The sequence below is a fragment of the Vulpes vulpes genome, chromosome 11, assembly GCF_048418805.1.
Source record: "Vulpes vulpes isolate BD-2025 chromosome 11, VulVul3, whole genome shotgun sequence".
In the NCBI taxonomy this organism is placed as follows: domain Eukaryota; kingdom Metazoa; phylum Chordata; class Mammalia; order Carnivora; family Canidae; genus Vulpes; species Vulpes vulpes.
Genome location: NC_132790.1, coordinates 94,453,329 through 94,478,125, shown reverse-complemented (window position 1 = coordinate 94,478,125; position 24,797 = coordinate 94,453,329). Strand labels below are relative to the sequence as shown.

Below are 24,797 nucleotides of genomic sequence, written 5' to 3'. Positions count from 1 at the left end.
GACAACTGTAAAAATTAGACTCTTCTTTCTCTCCAGGGTTGGTTGTTGTTGTTGCTGATTTTGGTATTTGTTGCTTATTTAGTGAGTTTTCTGAATTAACCCTGTAAAATCTACTCATGTCTATACTTGATTAGCTTCATGGTCAGCCTCTGGTATACCAGAACCGAAAATCTATCGGTCTTTACTCAGGGGATCTGTATGCCCAAATGGAGCACTTCTTCAGTTGACAACTCTTCCTTAACCTTCATGTCCCGCTTATTCAGAGCCCTCAAGTTTAGCCAGAGGTGAGAGCTTAGAGTCTTCTTAGGTCTTTTCCTGATTGTATTCACATCCCAGGCACACGTACAGCCATCTGCTTGCATATGGCCTTCTGCATCCCCAGAAGTACATTGGAGCTTTTCAAAGTTCAGATGGACATTCTTAGTAGTTCCCAGCCTTTCTTTTAATCCTTTCAGTTATTGTATTGTTTGTTCTAGCTATTACCCGCTCCCTATAAAATTGTTTCTGACAAACACCCAAGGGAGAAGGTTTTTTATGAGCTCAGAGATTAAATAGAAATCCTTTTGCAAGTGGGAATCTTCTGGAGAACCATCATACAGGTCAAATAATGACAATTCTTTGTAGTACCTACCAATAGAGTTGTGAATCTTTGAAAGATTATTATCATTCCATTCTCTTCCCTCTGGTGACTACTAGACTGCGCCAAGAATTTTAACAGGTTACTTTTAAAGGCTATCACGCAGTTTGGGAGCTGGAGATGGCACTAGGGTACTGCTTTGAGCTGTTTTTCTTGAATTAACACCTTCCAGGTTTCTGCAGTCCTTTGGTTAATTTCCAGATGTCTGGAAAGGTTGATTCTGACAATTTCTGCCATTTTTTTTATTGCCATTATGGAAGATGGAATTTTCAGAAGTCCTTTTCTATTTTCAGTGATGTTGCCCAAAGGCAAATTTTAATCAGAATCAAAATGGCATGAGTGGAAGGCTGGATATATTTTCTCATCCAGTCCATTCTAACTTACATCTTTTTCTTCTTTTAGAGTCTGGAGAAATCAGATTTAGGAACCAGACTGCCTAGATTTAAATTCTAGCTCTGCTACTTACTAGCTTTATGACCTTGGGCAAGTTCCTTAACTTTTCTGTGGTCTAGTGCCTTCATCAGTAAAATGGGGGTAATGATAGTACCTACCAATAGAGTTGTGGGGATTTAAAAAGTCAAATCTATGTAATGTAGTTAGAACAATAGCATATAATAAGCACTCAATAAAGATTACCTGTTTTCTGAAGTCATGATATTGAAAATTTTAGTGTGAATCTTTTATTTAGTTTTGATTGTATCTTTCAGATACCAAGGGTTTGTTAACTTCCCAGTGATTGTAAGTTAAAAATATTGTGAGAAATCATGATAAAATATATTTATTATAACACTACGCAAATATAAGTCTAAGACAATATACATTTCCTGTATGGTGTTACTAAGTAAGCATTAAAAAAATTAATGGAAAGCCCAGATAGAGTTTAATGAAGAAAGCTATTGTATGTTTATTATTTACATTATCTGTTTATTATTTTATTAGGTTAATAATAATGAAATGGTTGCATTACAACGAGAGCCTAATAACCCCTATGATAAGAACGCAATTAAAGTAAACAATGTGAATGGAAGTCAGGTTGGCCATTTAAAGAAAGATCTTGCAGCTGCTTTGGCCTATATCATGGACAACAAATTGGCACAGATTGAAGGGTAATGTACTTTCACAGTTTAGTTTTAATAATTCTAAGTTGTGATTTTTGAATTTGTTAAGAGGCTATATAGTTGCCCTGACAACTTTTATCACTATGCCTTTAGTATGTGGTCAGTAAATGTGTTAATTCTTTTCCCATCTGCCTCTACTACCGCAGCCATGAAACAACTATTCTCTCACTTTCCTATTAAATTATTACCACGGAGAAAAAAGAGGCTTTTGTTCAAATATTAGGAAGTCCCCACCATCTGCCCAAGCCTTTTAGTGCATAGATTTGGGAGTTTGGACATGTTAATTTAAATCAGAGGTTGTATACTAGCAGCCTGTGATCATATGTAGGTGAGTTTCAATTTACCTATACAGTTTTTTATAATTTCTCGTTTATTTCCAATATTGAATTATGTGGATATTCTGCATTTTATACAGGTTAATTTTTTCCCTAATGTAAAACTTATTTATGAAGATTTCTCTTGACAAATAGAAGATCTGACCTTCATGTTCACAGAACATCAGTTGATTGGAGCAGAATAGCAGCTGCTGTCTTAGGCAGGGTGTACACTCTCCCAGTTATACCACCCCTTCCTTCTTTAAAACTCCCAGTCCTCCTTGGTTACATTTTCTTGGTAACCTTTTAGGCATTTAGTCTGTGATCTCAATTTAGGTATGGAATGTTTGGGATATGAAAAGGTAAGTTGGATGATAAATGCTCGGTAATGTTTTCTCACTTGTTTTCTCCATTCTTAGTTCATTAAATTTTTTGAATATTGAGAAATTTTTGGTGAATCCTGGATCAAAAATACAATTAACCCTTGAACAACAGGGGTTTGACCTGCACAGGATCACTTAAATGCAGATTTTTAAAATAAATGTAGTACAGTACTGTGAATGTATTGTGTTCTTTATGATTTTGTTAATGTTTTCTTTAGCTTACTTTAAGAACACAGTCTTATCATGCATAGAACCTACAAAATATGTTAATTGACTATGTTAATGGTAAGGCTTCTGGTTAACAATAAGCTATTAGTAGTTAACTTTTTAGGGTGTCAGGAGTTATATGTGGATTTTTGATAGCACAGGAGGTCAGTGTCCCTAAACCCCATGTTCAAGGGTCAGATGTAGTTCTTGCAAGTCATTCCCTATTCTCCCAGAATGGGTTGCTACCCTCAGTCGTTCTGTTCGTGAAAGCTTTACCCTTTCAGTTAAACTTATTATAGTACCTATCTTAAAATCTCAGTTATAAGCTATCCTGCTTTATTTCATTTTTTCAGTTTCTTCTGGCTTTCTGTTTCAGAAACAGAGGAACAGAAACTTGGTAATCCTATTTCTTAAACTTTATTCTGTCTTTCTAGTTTGCCCAAATAGTTCCTTTTTATTTCACTTCCTTGCAAAATTTGAGTGAGATGCTTAAAATATTTAGTAGTCACATTCTTAATGGAAGTAAAAAATAAGTTCTAATTTTGTCTGTCTCTTTTTTTCTCTTCTTAAATATAATAGAGTTGTTCCTTTTGGTGCAAACAATGCTTTTACCATGCCCCTCCATATGACTTTTTGGGGAAAAGAAGAAAATAGAAAAGCGGTTTTAGATCAGTTGAAGAAACATGGATTTAAATTGGGTCCTGCACCAAAAAGTAAGTTTAGGGTTTAAGCTCCTATTATTTTGATATTGTAAAACATTCCTTCTCTTGAGAAATAATTAGAGTTTGTTTGGCTAAACTAATTTGTGTTGAAGGCTCTGAGTTGTGACTTTTCTTAGGAATCTTTTTAAGGAGATCCCTGAATTTTTTTCCTCTATTTTGAAGTAGTTATGGATTCATAGGAGGGAGGGGGTGTATGTGAGAGCATGCACATGCACACATATATACTAAGAGGTCCTATATTTTCCCCAATGATAATATCTGGAAATCCCAGATTTTAAACATCATCTTTGATAGATCATAGACAAAAAGAAACTCCCAATAGGAAGTGAAGTATTTATTTGGCAAGAGTTTGTTCAAATAATGTGGAATTATTTTAATGATTTTTAGTTCTAAAAAAAAAATCTTTTAAATATACTTAGAACACAAGTTTTAAAAGTTACTTACTAAAAGATAATTCACTTGGTGATTTTATTCTTTTCATTTTGTAAATTACAGCTTTAGGATTCAGTTTAGAAAGTAGTTGGGGCTCTGGAAGAGCTGGACCAAGCTATAGTATGCCAGTTCATGCTGCAGTACAGATGACAACTGAACAGGTTGCTTCTTTTTTACTTTGTAATTTAAAAGTGAATTTTAAATGTTGAAGGTTGATGTTTAAAAAGAATACAATAAATATGTATGTGCTAGTATTTGTGATCTTTAGATATATTGTTACAAAACATGATATTGAATAAATAAAATATATATTAAAAACTTTTTTTTTTTTGAGATTTTATTTGAGAGAGAGCAAGCGAGAAGTGCACGAGCAGGGAGCCGGGTCAGAGGGAGAGAGAGAAGCAGACTTTTCACTGAGCAGGAAACCTGACATAGGGCTCAATCCCAAAACCCTTGAGATCACGACCTGAGCGGAAGGCAGATGCTTAACTGACTGAGGCACCCAGGTGCCCTTATATTAAAAACTTTTATGTGATAAGGAATACGTACATATTCATACATATATTAAAACACAGGCATTGTTGTATATGCATGGGAATTTTTAGTATGTTATTGTATTATTTAAATTTTTTAATGTCCAAAATTTTTAAAAAATTGAAACTTGAAACTTACTCTTTGTTTCAGTAAAGCTGCAACTGGAATGCAAAAAAAAATTCCAAATTGTAGGTATTAGTGTAATTCTTACTTTGTCTTATTTATAATCTAAGATACTGTTAGGCTGAGTTAATTTGGGAAAAAAAAGGATATAAAATAAATTAATGGAGATCAGTATATAAATTACATCAAAAATTTTTTTGTCTTTACCCATCTGTGTTAGCTTTTTTGTCTTCTAATTGTAGTTAACCATATTTTACCTGCTTATTAATACGGCTTGGGCCTAGTCTGGTGGGTAAACCCCAGGTTACCTCTATAACTTTTGATATGGCCTGATTTCTTCTGGCTACTGCTTTGTATTTTTGTGCTGATTTATAAAAGTAATCATAATGCATAATACGTATTGTTATAAAATCACACTAAATCAGGTTTAAAGAACTAACTAAATTAATGTAAGATTACAAACATTTCTTGATATTTTGTATCACATAGCAGATTGCTTGCAGTAATAGAAGTGAAATGTCGTTGACATAATAAAAGTCCAATGTACCTTGAAGGATCTACCAGATTTTTTCTTTTTTAAAGATTTTATTTATTTGAGAAAGATTGAGCCAGAGAGAGAACACAAGCAGGGAGAACACGAGAGGGAGAAGGAGAGGCAGACTCCCTGCTGAGCAGGGAGCCCAACATGGGACTCAGTCTGGGGACTCCAGGATCATGACCTGAGCAGAAGGCAGACACTTAACCAACTGAGACACCCAGGCACCCCGTGCAAAAATGTTTTGAATACAGCTAATAGAATCATAGAATTTCAATGGCAGAAGGAACCTTAGAGCCACTCCAAATCTAAATTATTCCTTTTATTTTATAAAAATTAAGATATAGGTCTCTTGCCCAGTGTTCTGTATAGGTTTATTTGTGACAGAGCTGTGACAAACCCCAGATTTATTTCTTCTGTATTCTTTTGATTGTAATACAGTTGCCTCTTAGAGCTAAAGCCCTTATTCATTCTGCCTTCAATGAGCAGTGTAGCAACTCTCAAAGAATATGTTACGTACCTTTTGGTATTCAAATCTTTTAATTAAATGATTTGAAAACTCTGAATTAAGTGAAATTATTTTAATTGGTTTGTTTCATGATGTTTCTTACTGCAATTTGTTGTAGCTTAAAACAGAATTTGACAAATTGTTTGAAGATTTAAAAGAAGATGATAAAACTCATGAAATGGAACCAGCCGAGGTACTGAGCCAATATTTTCTATTTATTTAACTTTTAAAAAAAGAGCATGCACGTGTGCGAGTGGGGGGAAAGGACAGAGGGAGAGAGAGAATCTCAAGCAGACTGAGTGCTGAGCCTGATGCTGGGCTTGATCCCACAACTCTGAGATCATGACCTGAGCTGAAATCAAGAGTTAGACACTTAATTGGCTGAGCCAGCCAGGTGCCCCCAATATTTTCTATTTAAAACTATTTGGAATTTTAAAATATGCTGTTAATATGTATAGTTTTTAGCACAAGATCCAAGTGTTTTCCAGAATCTGCATGGAGAAAAAAGACTGGTTTTATTTAACTATTTAAGACATTTATTTTATTTTATAGGCTATTGAAACACCATTGCTTCCACATCAAAAACAAGCTCTAGCTTGGATGGTTTCACGGGAAAACAGTAAAGACCTTCCACCATTTTGGGAACAGCGAAATGATTTATACTATAACACGATAACAAATTTTTCTGAGAAGGACCGACCAGAAAATGTCCATGGAGGAATTTTAGCTGATGATATGGGTTTGGTAATTGTTTTTTTTTTTCTTGAGTTAATAAAATTTTATTTTGTAATTATGATTTTATAGAAAGTAATTTTGAAGTAGAGATAGAAATATATTGGTGCCAGTGTGGGACTAGATTTTACTTTAAGTATAGAACAGTTTTGTCTATGTCTTTCACTTAAAATGAGGCTTTGTTTTTTGTTCTGATTTGGTTAAGGTATCCTTAAATTAACTAGCAATAATGTATAAACAGGTGTTTCTCGATTTTCTTTTGAAATTCAAGGTGGTTTATCTTTCATGGATTTTCTTTTAAAAAAGAGGAAGATAACAGTGTTACATGAAATTGTTTATGTTCTATCACGGTATTGTGATATATAGTGTTAAATACACATTTGTGATTTTTACACCAGCAGTTTTTATTCTGTTTGTTCTCCCTTATACTCTTAGAAATTTTTGATGATCCCAAAACATTTTTTGTGTTTGTGGGTTATATCAATATTTATGGTAATAGATGTTAAAAAATTTTAAGTCATTAATTTAAAAATAATAGTTAATAAACTCATTACTTGTTATACATGTTTTTAAATGAAATGGGACTATTCAAAAAAGTAATTTTGATAAGAATGGCATTATTTTACATTCTTACAAATCTCTCTCTTTTTTAAATATTTTATTTATTTATTCATGAGAGAGAGAGGCAGAGACACAGGCAGAGGGAGAAGCAGGCTCCATGCAGGGAGCCCGATGTGGGACTCGATCCCGGGTCTCCAGGATCATGCCCTGGGCCGAAGGCAGGTGCTAAAATGCTGAGCCACCCAGGGATCGCCTGCTGAGCCACCCAGGGATCCCCTGCAAATCTCTTTAATGTTTGGCCTCAGAGATGAGTTCTGAGTTCTCATAACTGCTTTTTTTTGAGTCTTGTGATATACGTACATAAAGATTAGACCTCACATAGGTATGTAGTTGGGAAATAGGAAGAATATTTTAATGGTCTCTTTAGATAACTATATTATAATTCTTTGATACAGCAACAAAATTAAGCATGTATTAGTTTATTGAAGGCTAACAGTTATAATGTGGAGCTTAAAATGGTATCCGTGATCTTTCTGTACTCTTTTGGATTAAAACCCATTGGTATAACTTGCACATTGAATGGATATTGTGCTAATGCACGATTTTATACAGACATTGCTTATTTGGAAAATAATTGGTTCATTGAGTTAGTTACATAGATCTGCCAGATGTTGACACGTTTCACTATATAGTATCAAAAGTCCTTTTTTTTTTTGGTATTACTGCTGATCTTATTAGAAAGGCATTGACATTTTGGGAAACTGCTGTGCTCATGGTGTTAGATACAAGTTTTCCATCATTCTAATTTTTGCTTGAAAGTTCAGATTTTATAATTTACAACCAATCTGTCAGTTATTTCTCCTTGAAGATAGCCATACTTTGTTCTGCCACTCAGTCATAAATAACTGATTGTTGGTCATTCTTTCAAGTAAAAATAGTGATGCATGAAACAATGATGATGCATGGTAATGTATGGTAGCTAGTTGAACTTGTAACCTCAGCCTCACAAGTACTTTTTCTCTAGATAATCCTCATATTTTGGTGTGCAATGAAAGTATGTGTGCTGCCCATCTTGTAGTACTGCTTCATTAAGAGTATTCTTTTTTATTCTTTTTTAACATTCTTAAAACTAGCTTTTTTTTTTTTTTTTTTAAGCATGTGAGTATGTGGCAGCCAAAAAAATAATGAACACTAGTACCATGTAGTGCCAGCTGCTTTGTTTCATGTTAAGGTACCAGCAGTTTTACCCACAATTCCCTTTTGTGGCATTACTACAGATATCAACACAAATAAGGTCTTAGCAGTATTGTGAAAATAAATTTTCATATACTCCTGAGAGGGTCCTGGGAAACTCTAGCACCTGTGGGCTACACTTAGAAACTGCTGCCTTGACTGTTTTAAAATTGCCAGAGAGTTATTCTGTGTTGCTGATTGTAAATTCAGCTATGGAAAGTAATGAAAAATTACGTTTCTATTTAAGAAAACTGCACAAGAAATATATCCTGTATGCTTTATTGATTAAGTTATATCTAAGTCTTATAGTGATCTTTAAATGAAATTTAATAATAAGATGATTATCTCATGTGGATGCCGAATTACTAATCATTTTAAATTAGCTCTGATCTACATGGCAAGCAAATAGTTGTAGTTTCATAATGAAGTTATTAGTTCAGAGTTAAATCTTAATAACTGTGGTCTTTCAGGAGAATGACAATTCTCAGGGATGCTTATAGTATTTTATGGAGTAAATCATTTAATAATTTTTAGTAATAGGGTGGGAAAGCATTTCTTAATATTTTTATTAATACATAGATTATTTAATACAATAGTATGCTTCTGTGGCCTTGAATGCTCTATGATATTTGCTCACTTGATTTTAAAATTGGTTTTGAAATGTTCTCTGGTCAATTGGGTTTCAGAATCTGACCATTTGTCTCTTAAAATACTTTAAAGGGCAAAACTCTGACAGCCATTGCAGTAATTCTTACCAACTTCCATGATGGCAAACCTCTTCCTGTTGAAAGAATTAAAAAAAATCAAATGAAGAAGGTAAAGTATTAGTGTGTTTTCTCTGAAGTCTCTGGTTCATTATAAAACCTTTTAATTTTGTCATTAAAAAATAATTTGCCAAAATATTGATAGTATGCAATGTTTTCAGAGAATTGATGAATGGCCTCTCTTATGTGTTGCTAAGAGCAAAAGTGGGGTACTACATTATTGAGGGTAATAATTGGGTAATATATATCAAGAATCTTAAAAGCGTTTATAATCTGTGACTCAGTATTGCCATTTCAGAGAGACTGTCTAAAGAAGTTATGAGAGGGGCACCTGGGTGGTTCAGTGGTTTAGCGTCTGACTCTTGATTTTAGCTTAGGTCTTGATCTCAGAGTTATGAGTACAAGCCCACCGCTGGGCTCCACATTGGGTAGGGAGCCTACTTGAAAAAATGTATTTGTTTAAAAAAACAAAGAGAAAAAAAAGAGATAAAGAGAGAAAACGAGACAGACAGAAAGAGAGAAGTTATCAGAAATACATTTTTTCCAGAGATAAAATTACAAACTTTTTCTCCACATTATTTTGTTTTTTTCTCCACATTATTTAAAGGCAGAAAAGAAACTCCTCTCAATAAGGTAACAGTAATGAAGAAAAAAGGTAACAGTAATGTTATTATATAGCCTTAAAATTTAATATTTTGCAACTACAAAATCCTATTTTTGAAGAATATTTATTTTTATATTTTTTAGTTAAAAAAAAAAAAAAGGCCAGGGATACATTTGTGAATGGAGTTGAGTCTCATTTTGGAAAGGCATATTTATGTATGTCTGAGTCCGAATTTAGTCATACATGCATACGTGGTGATAATTATGCCCTAGTAATGATGACATTATACCTAATTTGTATGTATTTTTACATATGGCATATAAACATAATATACTTGATTTCTAGGAATTAAAAGTGAATTCATTTTATGGGAAAAATAAATGGTATTAGAATGAAACAATTTTCATTTTCAGCTGAAAATTCAAAGAACTTAAAGTAGGAAATAACTGAACAAAAGGTATATGCAAAATACCTCTTTTTTTTGGACTTTTCTATACTGCTGCTGTTCTCATTTTTTAGTTTTCAAAGAGGTTGCATATCAATTTACTGCCACTGCTTATTGAGAGTCTTTTATTAATTTTTGCGTCTTGGTTGCATTTCCTTCTTTGTACTTTTTTTTTTTTTTAAATATTATTTATTTATTTATTTATTCATGAGAGACACAGAAAGAGATAGAGGCAGAGACATAGGCAGAGGGAGAAGCAGGCTCCATGGGAGCCCGATGTGAGACCTGATCCCTGGACTCTGGGATCATGCCCTGAGCTGAAGGCAAATTGCTCAACCACTGAGCCACCCAGGCATCCCTCCTTTGTACTTTTTATTGTGACCTTAACTTATTAAATGTCTGAGATTCAGTTCCTAACCATGAGTAGTTTGATGCTTTACATCCTGTTCTTCCTACATTTTTTTTTTTTTTTAAGATTTTATTTATTTATTCATGGCAGAGAGAGAGGCAGAGACACAGGCAGAGGGAGAAGCAGGTTCCACACAAAGAGCCCGATGTGGGACTCAGTCCTGGAACTCTGGGATCACACCTTGAGCCGAAGGCAGACTGCTCAACCACTGAGCCACCCCAGGCATCCCCTATACTTTGTTATTAAAATGGAAGAATATCACCTAAGACTACTTCTAGCTTCAGTAACAACTATCAGTTTAAAGAATTATCTATTATCTGTAAGGCTTTCCCTCGCCCCCGCCCCCCTCAAAATCAGCAATGCTTTTAAGGTGTTACATAGTAGGAAGGTGTTAGTATGTATCTAGTTTGTCACATTTTTGAAATTGAGGCTGAAAATATGATTTTCAGCTAAGAACTTATTGCAACAAAAATATTACACTGTTTAGATTAGCTACTCTAAGCTTACAGAGTGAAATGTCATTGATTTAAGTTCCAGTAGCGTGTAATATGACTTGCTAGATTGGACTCTGTAGGTTTATTTTTGAACTCTGAAGAAAAAACTTGCTAAGCAAAGTTACTTAATACATAAGAGTAATGTAATGGACATCCTTTATATGTGGATAAATAGATAGGTTTTATTTGCATGTTATTTAACATAAATGGTCGTACTAGTTATTGAAGAAGACTGGGTAGGACATTTGATGGAAAACATTTTGAATATCAGTTTCTTGTACTGAATATTGTGTATAAGTGATGAATCACTTAAATTCTATACCTGAAACTAATATTTATACTCTATGTTAATTAACTGAAAACTTGGAAAAAAAATAAAATCATTTGCCTAACTTGTAAAAAAAAAAAAAAAAGGGAAAGAAAGAAAGGTGTAATACTACTATGAAAAGATGGTAGCTTTGAACCATAATGTATCAAATATTTAATAATAGCTATGCAGTCTTAAATAATATAAATACTTGTCAGTGACTAAAATAAAATATCCTGAGCTCTGAAAAAAAAATGCAAATAAAACTTAATTTTCTACAGTAACCCTTCTAGTTACATATTTCTAGATATGTTCCATTTAAAATTTTCAACTTATTTAGACTCCTACCATTAGAAGGGGATGGATTGTTTCACCTATGTTTTTAGTTAAACTTAACTGGTAGGGTTTTGTAAGATGTTTCAAATTGTATTTTTTTAGTACTAAAATCAAATTGTCCTATCCCAATCTCAGCAAAAATTGCTTTGTCCTCTTGTAGTATGACTAAATCACTTACCTTTCTTTTTTATTGGGAAGAATTAAATTCAACCCAATTGGCATTTGTTATTCCTATCTACAGAATCAAGTTAATTAATTAAAGATTAGAGGAATCCTTCCCTATTAGACTCATTTAAAAATATTTTTACAAAAATGTAAAATTTTACTTTTATACAAGTTTAGGTATTCATGTATACATTGATGCATTTTGAAACAAAGGGATATACATAAAGGGAAAAAAGAAAAAGTCAGGATTGGCAAGAAAATCCCCAATAGAGTATGATAAGTACCCTGGAACCTGTACTATTACCCTGAGAATTTTGGAGAACAAGGATGACAATGGCAGCCTCATTAAAGATAAGTTATTTACTGAAGTAGGGACTCTTGGTTTAAAAGTTTATGGTGAAGTAAATTCCATTTCATGTTCAGTGTTTCTTTCAGTAATGAATATGCCATTTATAATTGAGTTTTGCTATTTGTATTCCTTTTGAACAGATAAAGATCGACTAGTTTTCTCTTTTGAACTCCCTGTGAAAAAATTTTTTAATCTATTTTTTCCTCTTCACTTAATGCACCTTCCCCCATTGCTCCAGAATGGGGGTACCAATCTAAGTAAACTTTTTTATGTAAAGTAAAGCAATATAAAGGATGCATTTTAAGCTTATTTAAAACTGACAACAGTGCTGTGTAAGAAATATGCCTTTTCATCCAGGAGTGTAATGTTAACGATCAATCTATGAAACTTGGAGGAAACAATGCCAGTGAAAAGGCAGATGGACTAATCAAAGGTAAAGTTTACTTTTCAACATGACCCCATATTTGATTTAAATTTTTCCAGTTTGATGATGTAATTCAAATTCTGGCTTTGTAATATATTTTAAGATCTCTCTTTTCTAAGGATCTCATAAGAACTGGTAGGAAAAATTTCATCAAGGAGGTCATGATGGAATTGGGTGGTTCTACACCAGTCAGAAAAGCTGAGGAAGAACATTTTTGGTTGAGAAAAAAGTTTGCAAAAGGAAAGTAAAAACAAAACAATAGCAACATAAAGGATATTTTGTTCTGGGACCTCAGAGTAGTTTATGGTAATTGTAATGTGCGTGGACAACAGCAGATAAGGGTGGAAGGTAGGTTAGAGCCAAATTCTGAAGTTAGAGGAGAAATGAAAAGAGGTATCTGGATTTAGCGATTATATAGCTGATGTAGCAGTTAATGACCTTCACTAAATTAATTTTTGAGAATTAGAGCAGAGCAAAACTGAAAATATTTTAAGATAAGAATAGCAAGTCAAGAATTGGAAATAACAGTTGTGTGCTATTATGTATTTTGCTAAATGTGAGATAGAAAAATAGGTGGAGATGAAGGCAGAATTGAGGGGCTTCTTGCAGGGGGTGAGGAACATTAAGAAATCCATGGGTTGGAAGAGATTTTAGGTACAATGGAGAGAACTTATAGGCCTTAGTGGGGGCAGTGAGATCAAGAGAAAAGATAGGTGAGTTAGCATCAGAAGCAAAGGAAGTAAGGTTAATGGAAAATATAAATAGTTGAAGGGGAAAAAAGGTAGGAAAAATGGGAGTTTATAGAAGATGCATTCAATTTTCTTTGTGAAGTGAAGTAGATCATCATCTGGGAGTCAGAGGAGTTAAGAATCTAGGCAAAGGATGAGTATAGTATAGACCTTTGTGGTAAGTGGGCAGAGAGGACCTGGCTAATTGGAAGAACAAGAATGAAGAGACTAAGAAAGTTGAACTATTAAGTTGGAAAACCAAGGTTTTAAGGAGGATATTACTAGTCAAGATAATTTACTAATACTCTGTGTATTTGTCCTCTTTTTTTGAAATGAAAGGATCTAGATGTAGTGGAGAACCCAGTATTTCAGATGTCAAGGGAAAGAAAAAGTATACCAAATCAGAATTGTCTAGCTCCCGCCCCAAAAGGTAAACTCTGTTAAGATTGATTGTGTGTAATGTTTGTTTAAATTCTCTCCATTTTCTCATATGTAGGAAGGAGATATGACCATTTTATTTCAGTTATAAAGTTCTTTCAAATTCTTTGTTATTTGAAACTGCCAAAATCACTGAGTTAGGCAAGTAGGTGTTATTTTATAATTGAAGAGAAGTACCGTTAATCTATAAAAGAAGTGAATTAGTAGTGTTTAATAATCACTTACCTTTTTACCACTTTTTCTATTTCTTTCACATAGGAACTAATATCTAGCTCCCAAGTTTTTTGTTTTTGTTGATTTTTAGAAGAGTTTTCTTTATATTTTTGAGGAGATGAAAACTGACACCTATTAAATGATTTGATAGAAGCACTCTTTGCCCATCTCAGTTCTTTTGTCATTTTACCTTTAGAAATAAGACGTGATGAAGTTATTTATGGAAAGTATTATATTGTATACTAGAGGGAGAATTTGTTTTTGTTTTTTTTTTTTATATATTTATTTATTATTTATGATAGAGAGAGAGAGGCAGAGACACAGGAGGAGGGAGAAGCAGGCTCCATGCCAGGAGCCTGACGCAGGACTCGATCCCCGAACTCCAGGATCGCGCCCTGGGCCAAAGGCAGGCGCTAAACCGCTGAGCCACCCAGGGATCCCCTAGAGGGAGAATTTGAATAAAATATATAATGCTCCTCTGATCTTAACTTGAATCTGTAACCTTATAAATTTCATTTACCTGCAGAAGGTCTAAATACTTGATATTTTGTTGTATTGTCTACCATGATATATGCAGATGTGATCTCAAATCTGAGTCTCTGTTAGCTAGTCCAATAAAGATCTCAAAAGTAAGACTTTGCTAATTGTTTTTTTTTTTTTTTTATTTTTTTTAAAAAGATTTTTATTCATTCATGATAGAGAGAGAGAGAGAGAGATCAGAGACACAGGCAGAGGGAGAAGCAAGCTCCATGCACCGGGAGCCTGACGTGGGATTCGATCCCGGGTCTCCAGGATCGCGCTCTGGGCCAAAGGCAGGCGCCAAACCGCTGCGCCACCCAGGGATCCCCACTAATTGTTCTCTATTATTAATACCTATCTAAACTGAGCATAAAACCAGGACTCTTCAGTTTCTCATCTAGATCTCCAGTCTTACAACTGAAGTAACCATGAATTGAGAAATAGCACTGTTAGGTTGACCAGATAAGATTTAAAGGATGTGGAAATAATAATGAGGATGTGGGAAAAACTAATAACCAACACACATATGATAGTTAATTACATGTATGTTTTCTGTGCAACAGGCATTATTTTAGGGGCTTTGAATGTAGTAACTTATTTTATCCTGTGAAGTGAATTGTGTTTTTATTTTTATTCCTGTTTTCCAAATGAGGAAACTGAAGCAGAGAAGAATATTAAGTGAGTTGCCTGAAGCCACATAGCAAATAAGTAGTGGAATGGGAATTTGAATCTAGGTAGCCTGACGAGGCAGTCCATTATTTTTAGGTGCTTCACCACTGAAATGTACTGTTCCTACACAAAATACATAAGATTTTTCATTGTGAGCGAATTATATTTTTTTCTCTTAGCTGCTCATTTCATTATACTAAAAGTATTGTCTTTGATAAGAGTTGTTTCTTTTTAGTTCAGTTTTATATAGGTGTTTTGTTTGAATGGCCAAATATTAAACACCGTATTAAAATGATTATTAAGATGGTTAACTTTTTCAAATTTAATAAATAGTGGTACTGTATTTTGTATAGTAAATGCATCTGCTTATAAAGCAGAATTTATTTAGCTAATTTTACTTTCATTTGGCAAATTTTTCTTTAATTTTTTTTTTTCAAAAAACAGGCAACACAAACATTTGTGCTACATGTATTAAACCTATATTTTCATATCCCATTTTGTTTCATTTTGATAAAAAATTTTTGTATACTTTATTTTAGAAGAAAAACTGCTGTCCAGTACAATGAAAGCAGTGATTCAGAGGAAAATGAAACAAGTGAATTGCCACAGAAAATGAAAGGTAATGTGAAATGAATTTGATTTGGTAATGTGTCTTATATTCTAATTTCCTAGTGTGACCATGTTTGTACTTGGTTTTGTTGTAGGCAAACTAAAAAATGTACAGTCTGAGACTAAGAGAGTAAAAGGTATGTATATAAATCTAGTATCCATAATCTACACTTAAAAATTATTGCAATCAAACCCCATAGGTTTTTTATATCTCTCTAGCTTAGAATTCTTTAGTAATAGGTCTTAAACTTGTCTGCTGTCTACATTTGAATTACACGTGGAGCTAATCAAGGGTGGTAAATGAATGAGGCAAATTGAAAGATTAATTTCAAATTAAAAGAAATTTAAACAAAGTAATTTTTACTACTTTATAAAATGACTTCAGTAAAACCTTATTCGCATATGTATAAATTAAAATTTTACAAAAGTTGGGTAGGAGTGCCTTCTTGGTAATATTGTTTGCATTACCATACAGATGTAAAAACAACCAGTGAGGATCATTACTTTTTCCTTTATCTTTAAATTATAACCCTTTATTTTTTTTCTTGTAAATTGGATCATATTGTATTTTTAATTATTTGAGAAATTGTATTCCATTTGAAAAATAACTCATCACCAGCTTATCTAAATATTTGTCAGACTCATCATTAGAAGTCAAATACCTGTTTCCTTGAAAATATTCTTCTGTAGGAAAGCTGAGTCCCCTTGCATATATGGCTGCTCCTACTGTCACATCTCTTCCTCAAGAGAAGTAATACTTTATGACAAGTGACTACATTCCTTCTTTGAGCTGGAATATGCTTATTAGTGTCAGGCATGTATTGGTCACTAGATATTTTGTTTTTATTTAATAATCTAAGCTTTTTAAAATCTAGAGTATGGAAGTATTTTTATTTCCTATCTTCAGGTGGTACCTGCATTTAATAAGCACAAGAGAAAATTAGTTTTCAAAGATCTTAATGATTCTGTGGTTTTTACTTCAGCAGGATCTTCTAAAGTTAAAGAAGATTCAGAGTTTGCATGTGCACTTATTTCATCTACCCCTGCAACAAAAAGGAGAATGTTGAAAAAGGGTCAGTAAATCTTCATGGTTTTTTTTTTTTTTTTTTAAGCTGTTGTTTTTCAATGTAAAAAATTTTTAATGATAAAAGTTATGAGAATATGGTACAAGAAGTTCAGAAGGTAGAAGAAAGAAAAAGATAAAACCCATTTTCTTTGGAAGTGCATGTTGATGTGTTCTTCTAGAACCTTTTCTTATTCTATTTAATTAGGTCAAAAATATGATGGAAAGAGGTCCTTTACTCATCTGAATAGCAGAAATGTTTTTTTCTAGTGAAGGCCTAGAATAATCGATGGCTCTTTAAAACCTAATTTCATTTTAGTTTATTTAAATTATAATAAAGATTCAGTTCTTGGTATGAGTAGGATTTGTTTTTCACTTATGAATGTTAGTGAGCTTTATTATAATTTTATATTTTGTAGTTAATAGGAAAACATTGCATGACAGTCTAAATATGTGAGAAGGGAAGAGGTTGAATTCTAGGGTTATGGAGGTCTGGGATAGGTTATTGTATCTTTGTACTTTAGTCTCCTATATTTTACATGTTGGGGATAATAACAGACAAAAGTTTGTTTTCATGGAGCTTATGTCTAATGATGGGGAAACCTAAACAAATGAACACATAATTTTAAACATTAAGCATTGTGAATAAAATAAAGGAGGATAATGAAATCAAAATTGTTGAAAGGGACCTGTTTAAGGAGGTGATAATTTGACCCAACACAGAATGATGAAAAAGAGCCAACTTGTGGTCTAAGAATCAGACAATAGAATTTTAGTATATGTGCTGCCGAAGCAAGCACTAGTAGAATTGAAAATATAGGCATTTTAAATAGAATACTCAACCCAAATTTTAGAAATTTTAAGAAATGTGGAATTTTCTGTTGAGATAGAATTAGAATTTGGATAGAATTAAGTTCACACACAGAAAGTTGTTCTTGCAGGCACATAGCCATTATAGAAGAAACTTTAAAAAAAAAAATCATAGCTGTGAAAAAAAATAAGCACATTTCTGGAAGAAAAGAGAATAGAAACAAAAATCAGTGAATGGAGACAGAACTGATAGTGCTCTCTTAAATAAGAAATAAAAGTCAGAAGGAAAAGATTGATGAAATTCTACTACATTTTAAATTACTGTGCATCAAAGTGTACTGTAAATAAGGTGAAAAATGTTAAGACTAAAGAAGGTATTTCTGGTAAGTGTAACTTAACAAAGGATCAGTGTTTAGAATGTGTAAAAGAAATCTCTACAAATCTATTGACAAAAGACAAACTAGTAGGAGAGTGGCCACTAAGAATACAAATGTGCATTCTAAAGAAAGAAAACAAATAACCAATAAACATAGGGAAAGATGCGCAGATTCAGTCATTGGGGAAATAAAGGAACAGAGAGATACCATTTTACCTGTTACATTTATAAACATTTAAAAATCTCATAGTGGGCAGCCCCGGGTGGCTCAGCGATTTAGTGCCTGCTTTCAGCCCAGGGCGTGATCTGGAGACCCGGGATCGAGTCCCACATCGGGCTCCCTGCATGGCGCCTGCTTCTCCCTCTGCCTCTCTCTCTGTGTCTCTCATGAATAAATAAAATCTTTAAAAATAAAAATAAAAATCTCATAGTGCCACATATAGGCAAAGTCGTAAAATAACAGGATGATGTGGTATGGATGGGAATATAAATTACCGTAGTGAGTAACTGAGCCAAATATAATGAAGATAGATATATCATTGAGATATGTAGAAGGACCCATGAAAAAATAGTTTTCACTGCTGTGTTATTTTAGAAAAATATTGGAAATAACGTAAATACTGTCCAGCAGGGTAATGGAAAATAAAATTGTAGTGTGTCCTTTCACAGGCTACTTGAGTCTCCTTGTAGCATGGCAGTTGGCTTCCTTCAAAGGGAGTAATCAGAGAGAGAGTAGGAGAGAGTACCTAAGACAGAAACTGCATCTTTTCTAACTTAATCTCTGGGGTGATATACCCCCACTTTCGCCATATACTATTTGTCACCCTGTTAGAGTGGGAGGAGACTGTATGAGGTTGTGACTGTCAGAAAGTGGGTATCATTGGGGGCCATCTTGGAGTCTGGTTACAACAGTAACTATAGTACAGATTCCAAAAACTGCATAAAACAAATGTTACCTTGTTGAATAACTGAAGAACTTAAGTACATATCAGGAGATACTCCAGACTTTTTCTCTCAATCACAATTGTCTATCTCCCCCCATAAGTAATCACTGGATTTTTATTTGTTTAAAGTGTCAAGGTAAAATCTACTTCCTGTTAACTTCATCATGGCTGGAAACAAATTTGCTTCATTTTAATTCTTTCTGATTTCTCTTCATAGAGGCACATTTTATCATCTCTTTATTGACTTCATATATATGAGAAGAATACTTAAAGATGTTTCAACTGATTGATTCTTTCAGGAGCATCTGCAGTGGAGGGTTCAAAGAAAACTGATACTGAAGACAGACCAAGGACAACACTGATCATCTGTCCACTTTCTGTGTTAAGCAACTGGATTGTAAGTCTTCACAGCCTTTTAAAAATGTTACATAATTTATGTTTTACTCTTGTATGATTAAAAAGTATTGTGTTAGAGTCATTCATTGGGAAAGATGTGGTAGGTCAGCCCTTTATGTCTAAGTTAAAATAATTGTTAGGTGAATTGGGGTTTTATTTGCTGAATTGAAGTAATTCTTCTTTGGAGATTTATAGTAGAGAAAGAAACCTAATATAACCTTTATAACCTTAAATGTTGTAAGATGAGGTTTGTACTTCTTCCTCTGTCATTTCTATCCCACAAGGTAGGAGAGGTATATATAGTTTAAGACTCTGCTGTATTTATGAACTATTGGAGACTCTTTTCTAGGAACTACCCTAACTTCTGTTTTATATAACAACTTGTAGCATTTAGTAAGCTCCTGTGTGTTCAGTTTTTCCCTAAGCTCTTTCCATAGATGTCTTCATTTAGCCCTCACAAATACTATTCTCACTTTTCTGATGATCAGTTTGAAACACACAGAAATTAAATAACTGAGTAAAGATTGTTGATAAATGATGGAGCTAGGATACAGTCTCCCAACATTCTGATTCTTGAGCCTGTGCTTTTAATTTTAAGGCTACCCACCAGAAAATTTTGTCTTTTTTTTTTCTTCCAGATTGCTTTTCTATTCTAAAACATTATACTGGAATGGAACCTCTTTATATGTTATTTGTAAGGAGCAGCTTTGGTTATGTTTCTTTGCCAGTTTGAGCTTCAGGCTGCATGTTATAATGAAATAATGACTCTATTGGAAGCATTGTGAACATAAAAGCCACTGGATGTGAACTCTATTCTTGCCATGTCCAAGGTTATTTGCATCTCTCCTGACCTTTCCTCCTCTAATCTGACCTTTCCTCCTCTAATCTCAGAGGTGGAAGAGGTCCTAGTTTTTGTAAGACCATTACCTTAGTCTGTACATTGGATTCCATTTCTTCCCATCTCTGCATTTTATCTGTTATTTTTCTCTTTGCCTGGTTATTTAGTCTCTTCCTACTGGCTTTTTCATGAAACATACTCAGACTTTTTTTTTTTTTTTAAGATTTTATTTATTTATTAGAGACACAGAGAGAGAGATTGAGAGAGAGAGAGAGAGAGAGAGAGGCAGAAACACAGGCAGAAGGAGGAGCAGGCTCCATGCAGGGAGTCTGACATGGGACTCGATCCCGGGTCTCCAGGATCACACCCCGGGCCGAAGGCAGGCGCTAAACCACTGAGCCACTGGGGCTGCCCAAACTCAGACCTTTTTTATTTTTTAAATACTTCCTCTTGATTTTGTCTTTAAGTTGTTATTCTTATCCTCTCCTTCACTGTTACACTCCTGGGGTTTAATTTCCACTGTGTGCTTTTATTTACTAATTCCTTAACTTGTAATCTGGCTTCTGCCACTTACTATCTAAATTACTTTGGAAAAGAGTAGTTATTGTCTAATTGTCAAATTCTGTGCCTCTTTACTTTCTTCTTGACTTTTATGTACTCTTGCCTTTATTGATTCTTCTCTTTTTAAGTTTTTGGTATATATGTTTTTTTAAAAATTAAACCCTCTTCTGATTTTTTTCTTCTTAGGACCAAAGGAGGTTTAGTTCTATATTAATGCTAAATATTAATGCTCTATTTTTATTCCAACAAAAGCATTGTTTTGAGATGCAGTGCATTTTGGGAAGGCCAGTACATGGGTACTAGAAGGACTGTTTCGGAGTGAGGTTTACACGTATTATCGGGGGTATAAATAGAACTGTGATTCTTTAAGAGCTTGGTTGGGGATATATATTTTAAAAATGGGTGATCAGCATTTCATTATAATTTTGTATTTGGAAAACAACAAAATTTTTGATAATAGAAACTTCGTAGAGCAAGCCCTGGCAGTCTTGCCTAATGAGATTATGGGAAAAACTGATTTTTTTAAAGGAATGAGGGATGGTTGAGCATATATGGATTCCTGGTCAAGAATTAGAATTTTGTGGGGTGCCTCGTGGCTCAGTTGGTTAAGCTTCTGGGTTGAGGTCAGGTCATGATCCTGGAGTTCTGGATTGAGCCCAGTTAAGTCAGATACTTCTGACTGAGCCACCGAGGCGCCCCAGTTCTTTCTCATTTTATACCCACTTTTCCCTTCTTTTTTTTTTTAGCCCCCCCCCCCCCCCCCTTTTTAAAACTTCCTTGTGTCTTTAACACAGTTCTTCTTAGGCACTCACTTTAAGTATCAGAAGCTTGTCTACTCCCTTTTTTTTCATATCCCATATTTAATTAGTCCTCAAGTCCCATCAGTCCCCTTTTCTTGGTATCTTTCTTTCATACCTGTCCTTCCCATTCTGATCTTCTGATACTTTAGGGCTTTATCATCTCTCACCTAAGAGATTCTCAGCTTTGTCTCTCTAGTATCCTTTGTTTTTATTTTAATTTTTTTTTAAAGATTTTATTTATTTATTCATGAGACACAGAGAGAAGCAGAGACACAGGCAGAGGGAGAAGCAGGCTCCATGCAGGGAGTCCGATGTGGGACTCGATCCTGGGACTCCAGGACCACATCCTGGGCTGAAGGCAGGTGCTAAATCGCTGAGCCACCCAGGGATCCCCTATCCTTTGTTTTTAAAATAAAGATTTTATTTATTTATTTGAGAGAGAGCAAACGCAGAAGCAGGGTGGGGGTGTGTGGGGGAGAGGGCCAGAAAGGGACGGAGGGACAGAGGAAGAAGGAGAAGCAGACTCCTCTTAGCAGGGAGCCAATGCAGGGCTTGATCCCAGGACCCCAGGATCATGAACTGAGCCTGAAGGCAGACACTTAACTCACTGAGCCACTCAGGTGCTCCTCTCTAGTATCTTTTTTTTTTCCAATCTACTCATGATTTGTTTTTTCCTGTTCAAAATCTCTCAGATCTGTTGTTTTCGTGATTAAAAAAAAAAAAACAAACCACAATGTCAAGTGTTTTAAACAGATTGTGTCTTCAGAGAGGGCTGGGACCAGGGTTTTTTTGTTTGTTTGTTTGTTTGCTTTTTAGCTTTACTACTCTTCTGGTTGATAAAACCTGGCAAATAGTAGGCTTGTGATAAATGAATGAAAGTGGATACTATGCTTGAATCTCTGCCTACATTCTTGAAAATATTGGTTGCTCTTTTACAGTTTAATTTTTATATTATGAAGTTTATTAACTGGAAACATCCTGTTAAAATATTAACATTTTTAAAAATTAATTATAATTTTCAAGGAATTTGGTTGTTTTCCTCCTAAAAATGAAGTGGCTGCTCATTGATAGGGCCAGGGAAAATTTATATAATGTATTATTATTACATATATGTCCATTTTCCTGACAATAAAATAATAATTAGTATTGTTACTGTTGTTATTTTAGTTTAGATTGTAGGAAACTTGATTTTCTGTAATTTTATTGGTTTGACAGTACTTTTTTATATCAAACATGACACTAAATCCATTTATTATTTTAAATATTTCTAGTGTAGTTTTTAGTAGTATGACAGTACTTTTTTTTTATATGAAACATGATACTAATCTGTTTATTTTTTTTAATATTTCTAATTTTCTTCTAGGACCAGTTTGGACAACATATAAAATCAGATGTACACTTGAATTTTTATGTTTATTATGGTCCTGATCGTATAAGAGACCCAGCCTTGCTTTCAAAACAGGATATTGTTTTGACTACATACAACATTTTAACTCATGACTATGGAGTAAGTATGCTGAGACTTATATTTCAGAAGTTGAATTTGAGAAATAGGTTTCAGATTTCTAATGTGTTCTAAAATTCAGACTTCATATTCTTTCTGTCTTCCTAAATATTTCTTTCATCACAGTGTTAATCTGAAGCAGAATTAGCTCAGTGTATTGAACCAAAGTCTGAGTAGAGAGCTAGACTATGTAGGTTTAAAAGCTAGCCCTGTTTATTTCCTAGCTGTGGTACTTTGAACAACATACTTCACAGCCTTGTTCCTTCAGTTTTCTCATCTGCAAAATAGGAGTAAATAATAATACTTTATAAATTTTCGATTATTCAACTTAATGTATATAATGATTAAAGCAGTATCTACCACATAGTAAGTCTTGATATTAAAAATTAATAACTTATATTTACAAAATTACATGAAGTACTATTTTAATTCCCTGTGTTTTAATTCACATGAAACATTTATTTCAGACTAAAGGTGATAGTCCATTACATAGCATAAGGTGGCTCAGAGTGATCCTGGATGAAGGACATGCCATCCGAAATCCAAATGCTCAGCAGACAAAAGCTGTACTTGATTTAGAAGCAGAAAGAAGATGGGTATTAACAGGTAAAAGGGTTATACTTATTAAGTAAGTTTAGGTGAGGTAACTTTGTAAACTTCATGTGGGTATAAAGTTTGTTCCATATTTAATCATAGAAGTCATTGAATAAAATATTTTGATTTGTTTTTTATAGTTGCCCATGCTGTGGCAACATTTGAATTCTAGTCTGTTTATGGAACAATCACTAGACTTTTTTTTAAACTTTGGAGATTCATTAGACACTATTTTTTTTTAAGATTTTAAAAATTTATTTGCTTGAAGGATAGAGTGCACAGAGGGAAAGGGAGAAGCAGTTCCCCACTGAGCAAGGAAACCTGATGCAAGGGTCAAAGCAGCGCCTGATCCCAGGACTCTTGGATCATAACCTGAGCAGAAGACAGACACTTAACTAACAGAGCCACCTAGGTGTCCCGTGTTAGACACTTTAATTTTCCAACGAGAATCTTGATTTCTGTTTCTCGTCTTGAAGCCAAACCTGTTTCCTAATTGTGATACTTCTAGAATATGAGGAAAAGGATTTATTTTTTTCCTTCTTACTAATATTGCCGATTTATTTATAGATTTTATTTATTTATTTATTTATTTATTTATTTATTTTTTATTATTATGTATTTATGATAGTCACAGAGAGAGAGAGAGAGGCAGAGACACAGGCAGAGGGAGAAACAGGCTCCATGCACCGGGAGCCCGATGTGGGATTCGATCCTGAGTCTCCAGGATCGCGCCCTGGGCCAAAGGCAGGCGCCAAACCGCTGCGCCACCCAGGGATCCCTAGATTTTATTTATTTGAGAGAGAGAGTGTGGGTAAGAAGGAGAGCATGAGCAGGGGCCAGAGGTCGATGGACAAGCAGACTCGGGGCTCGATCCCAGGACCCCAGAATCATGACCTGAGCCAAAGGCAGATGCTTAATTGAGCCACCCAGGCGCCTCGTAATACTGCTGATTTAAAATCAAGCTAATGGGGTAGCCTGGGTGGCTCAGTGGTTTAGCTCTGCCTTTGGCCCAGGGTATGATCCTGGAGACCCAGGATTGAGTCCCACATCCGGCTCCCTGCATGGAACCTGCTTCTCCCTCTGCTTGTCTCTGCCTCTCCTCTCTCTTTCTCATGAATAAATAAGTAAAACCTTTAAAAAATAAAATAAAAGCAAGCTAATGTTCTTAGATAAGGAAAAGGTTGAATTTACTGGACCTGTGGTCTTTTGCTTTGTTAGTATGGCAAGTGACAGCTAAAAATTAGAGCAAAACTGTATTTTGAGATTGCACATGTGTTTAACAAAGGACTGTAGTTACACCTTGATAAATAGTGGGTGTGCCTAGTTCAGAATGCCGATTTTCAACTGTTGTTTCCTCTGATTGGGTCAGATGGATTTTCTGAATGAATACACTGTAGGG

General features: G+C 34.2%; 1 protein-coding gene across 12 annotated transcripts in view; it reads left to right on the top strand.

Moving 5' to 3' along the window:
* The window catches only part of HLTF (helicase like transcription factor), a 49,791-nt gene that overhangs the window by 7,476 nt on the left and 17,518 nt on the right, over positions 1-24,797 (top strand). For 6 of the 12 annotated variants that reach the window (XM_072727096.1, XM_072727097.1, XM_026015797.2 and 3 more), the window contains exons 3-16: positions 1,577-1,743; positions 3,239-3,372; positions 3,877-3,974; positions 5,632-5,706; positions 6,066-6,257; positions 8,760-8,855; positions 12,270-12,345; positions 13,404-13,494; positions 15,443-15,522; positions 15,608-15,649; positions 16,496-16,585; positions 19,005-19,102; positions 22,664-22,807; positions 23,272-23,410. In XM_072727096.1, coding sequence (XP_072583197.1) covers positions 1,577-1,743; positions 3,239-3,372; positions 3,877-3,974; positions 5,632-5,706; positions 6,066-6,257; positions 8,760-8,855; positions 12,270-12,345; positions 13,404-13,494; positions 15,443-15,522; positions 15,608-15,649; positions 16,496-16,585; positions 19,005-19,102; positions 22,664-22,807; positions 23,272-23,410 — 1,522 coding nt within the window. The remainder of the gene's footprint in view (positions 1-1,576; positions 1,744-3,238; positions 3,373-3,876; positions 3,975-5,631; positions 5,707-6,065; positions 6,258-8,759; positions 8,856-12,269; positions 12,346-13,403; positions 13,495-15,442; positions 15,523-15,607; positions 15,650-16,495; positions 16,586-19,004; positions 19,103-22,663; positions 22,808-23,271; positions 23,411-24,797) is intronic. The other 6 variants (XM_026015798.2, XM_072727098.1, XM_072727099.1 and 3 more) reach the window with 1 other exon arrangement.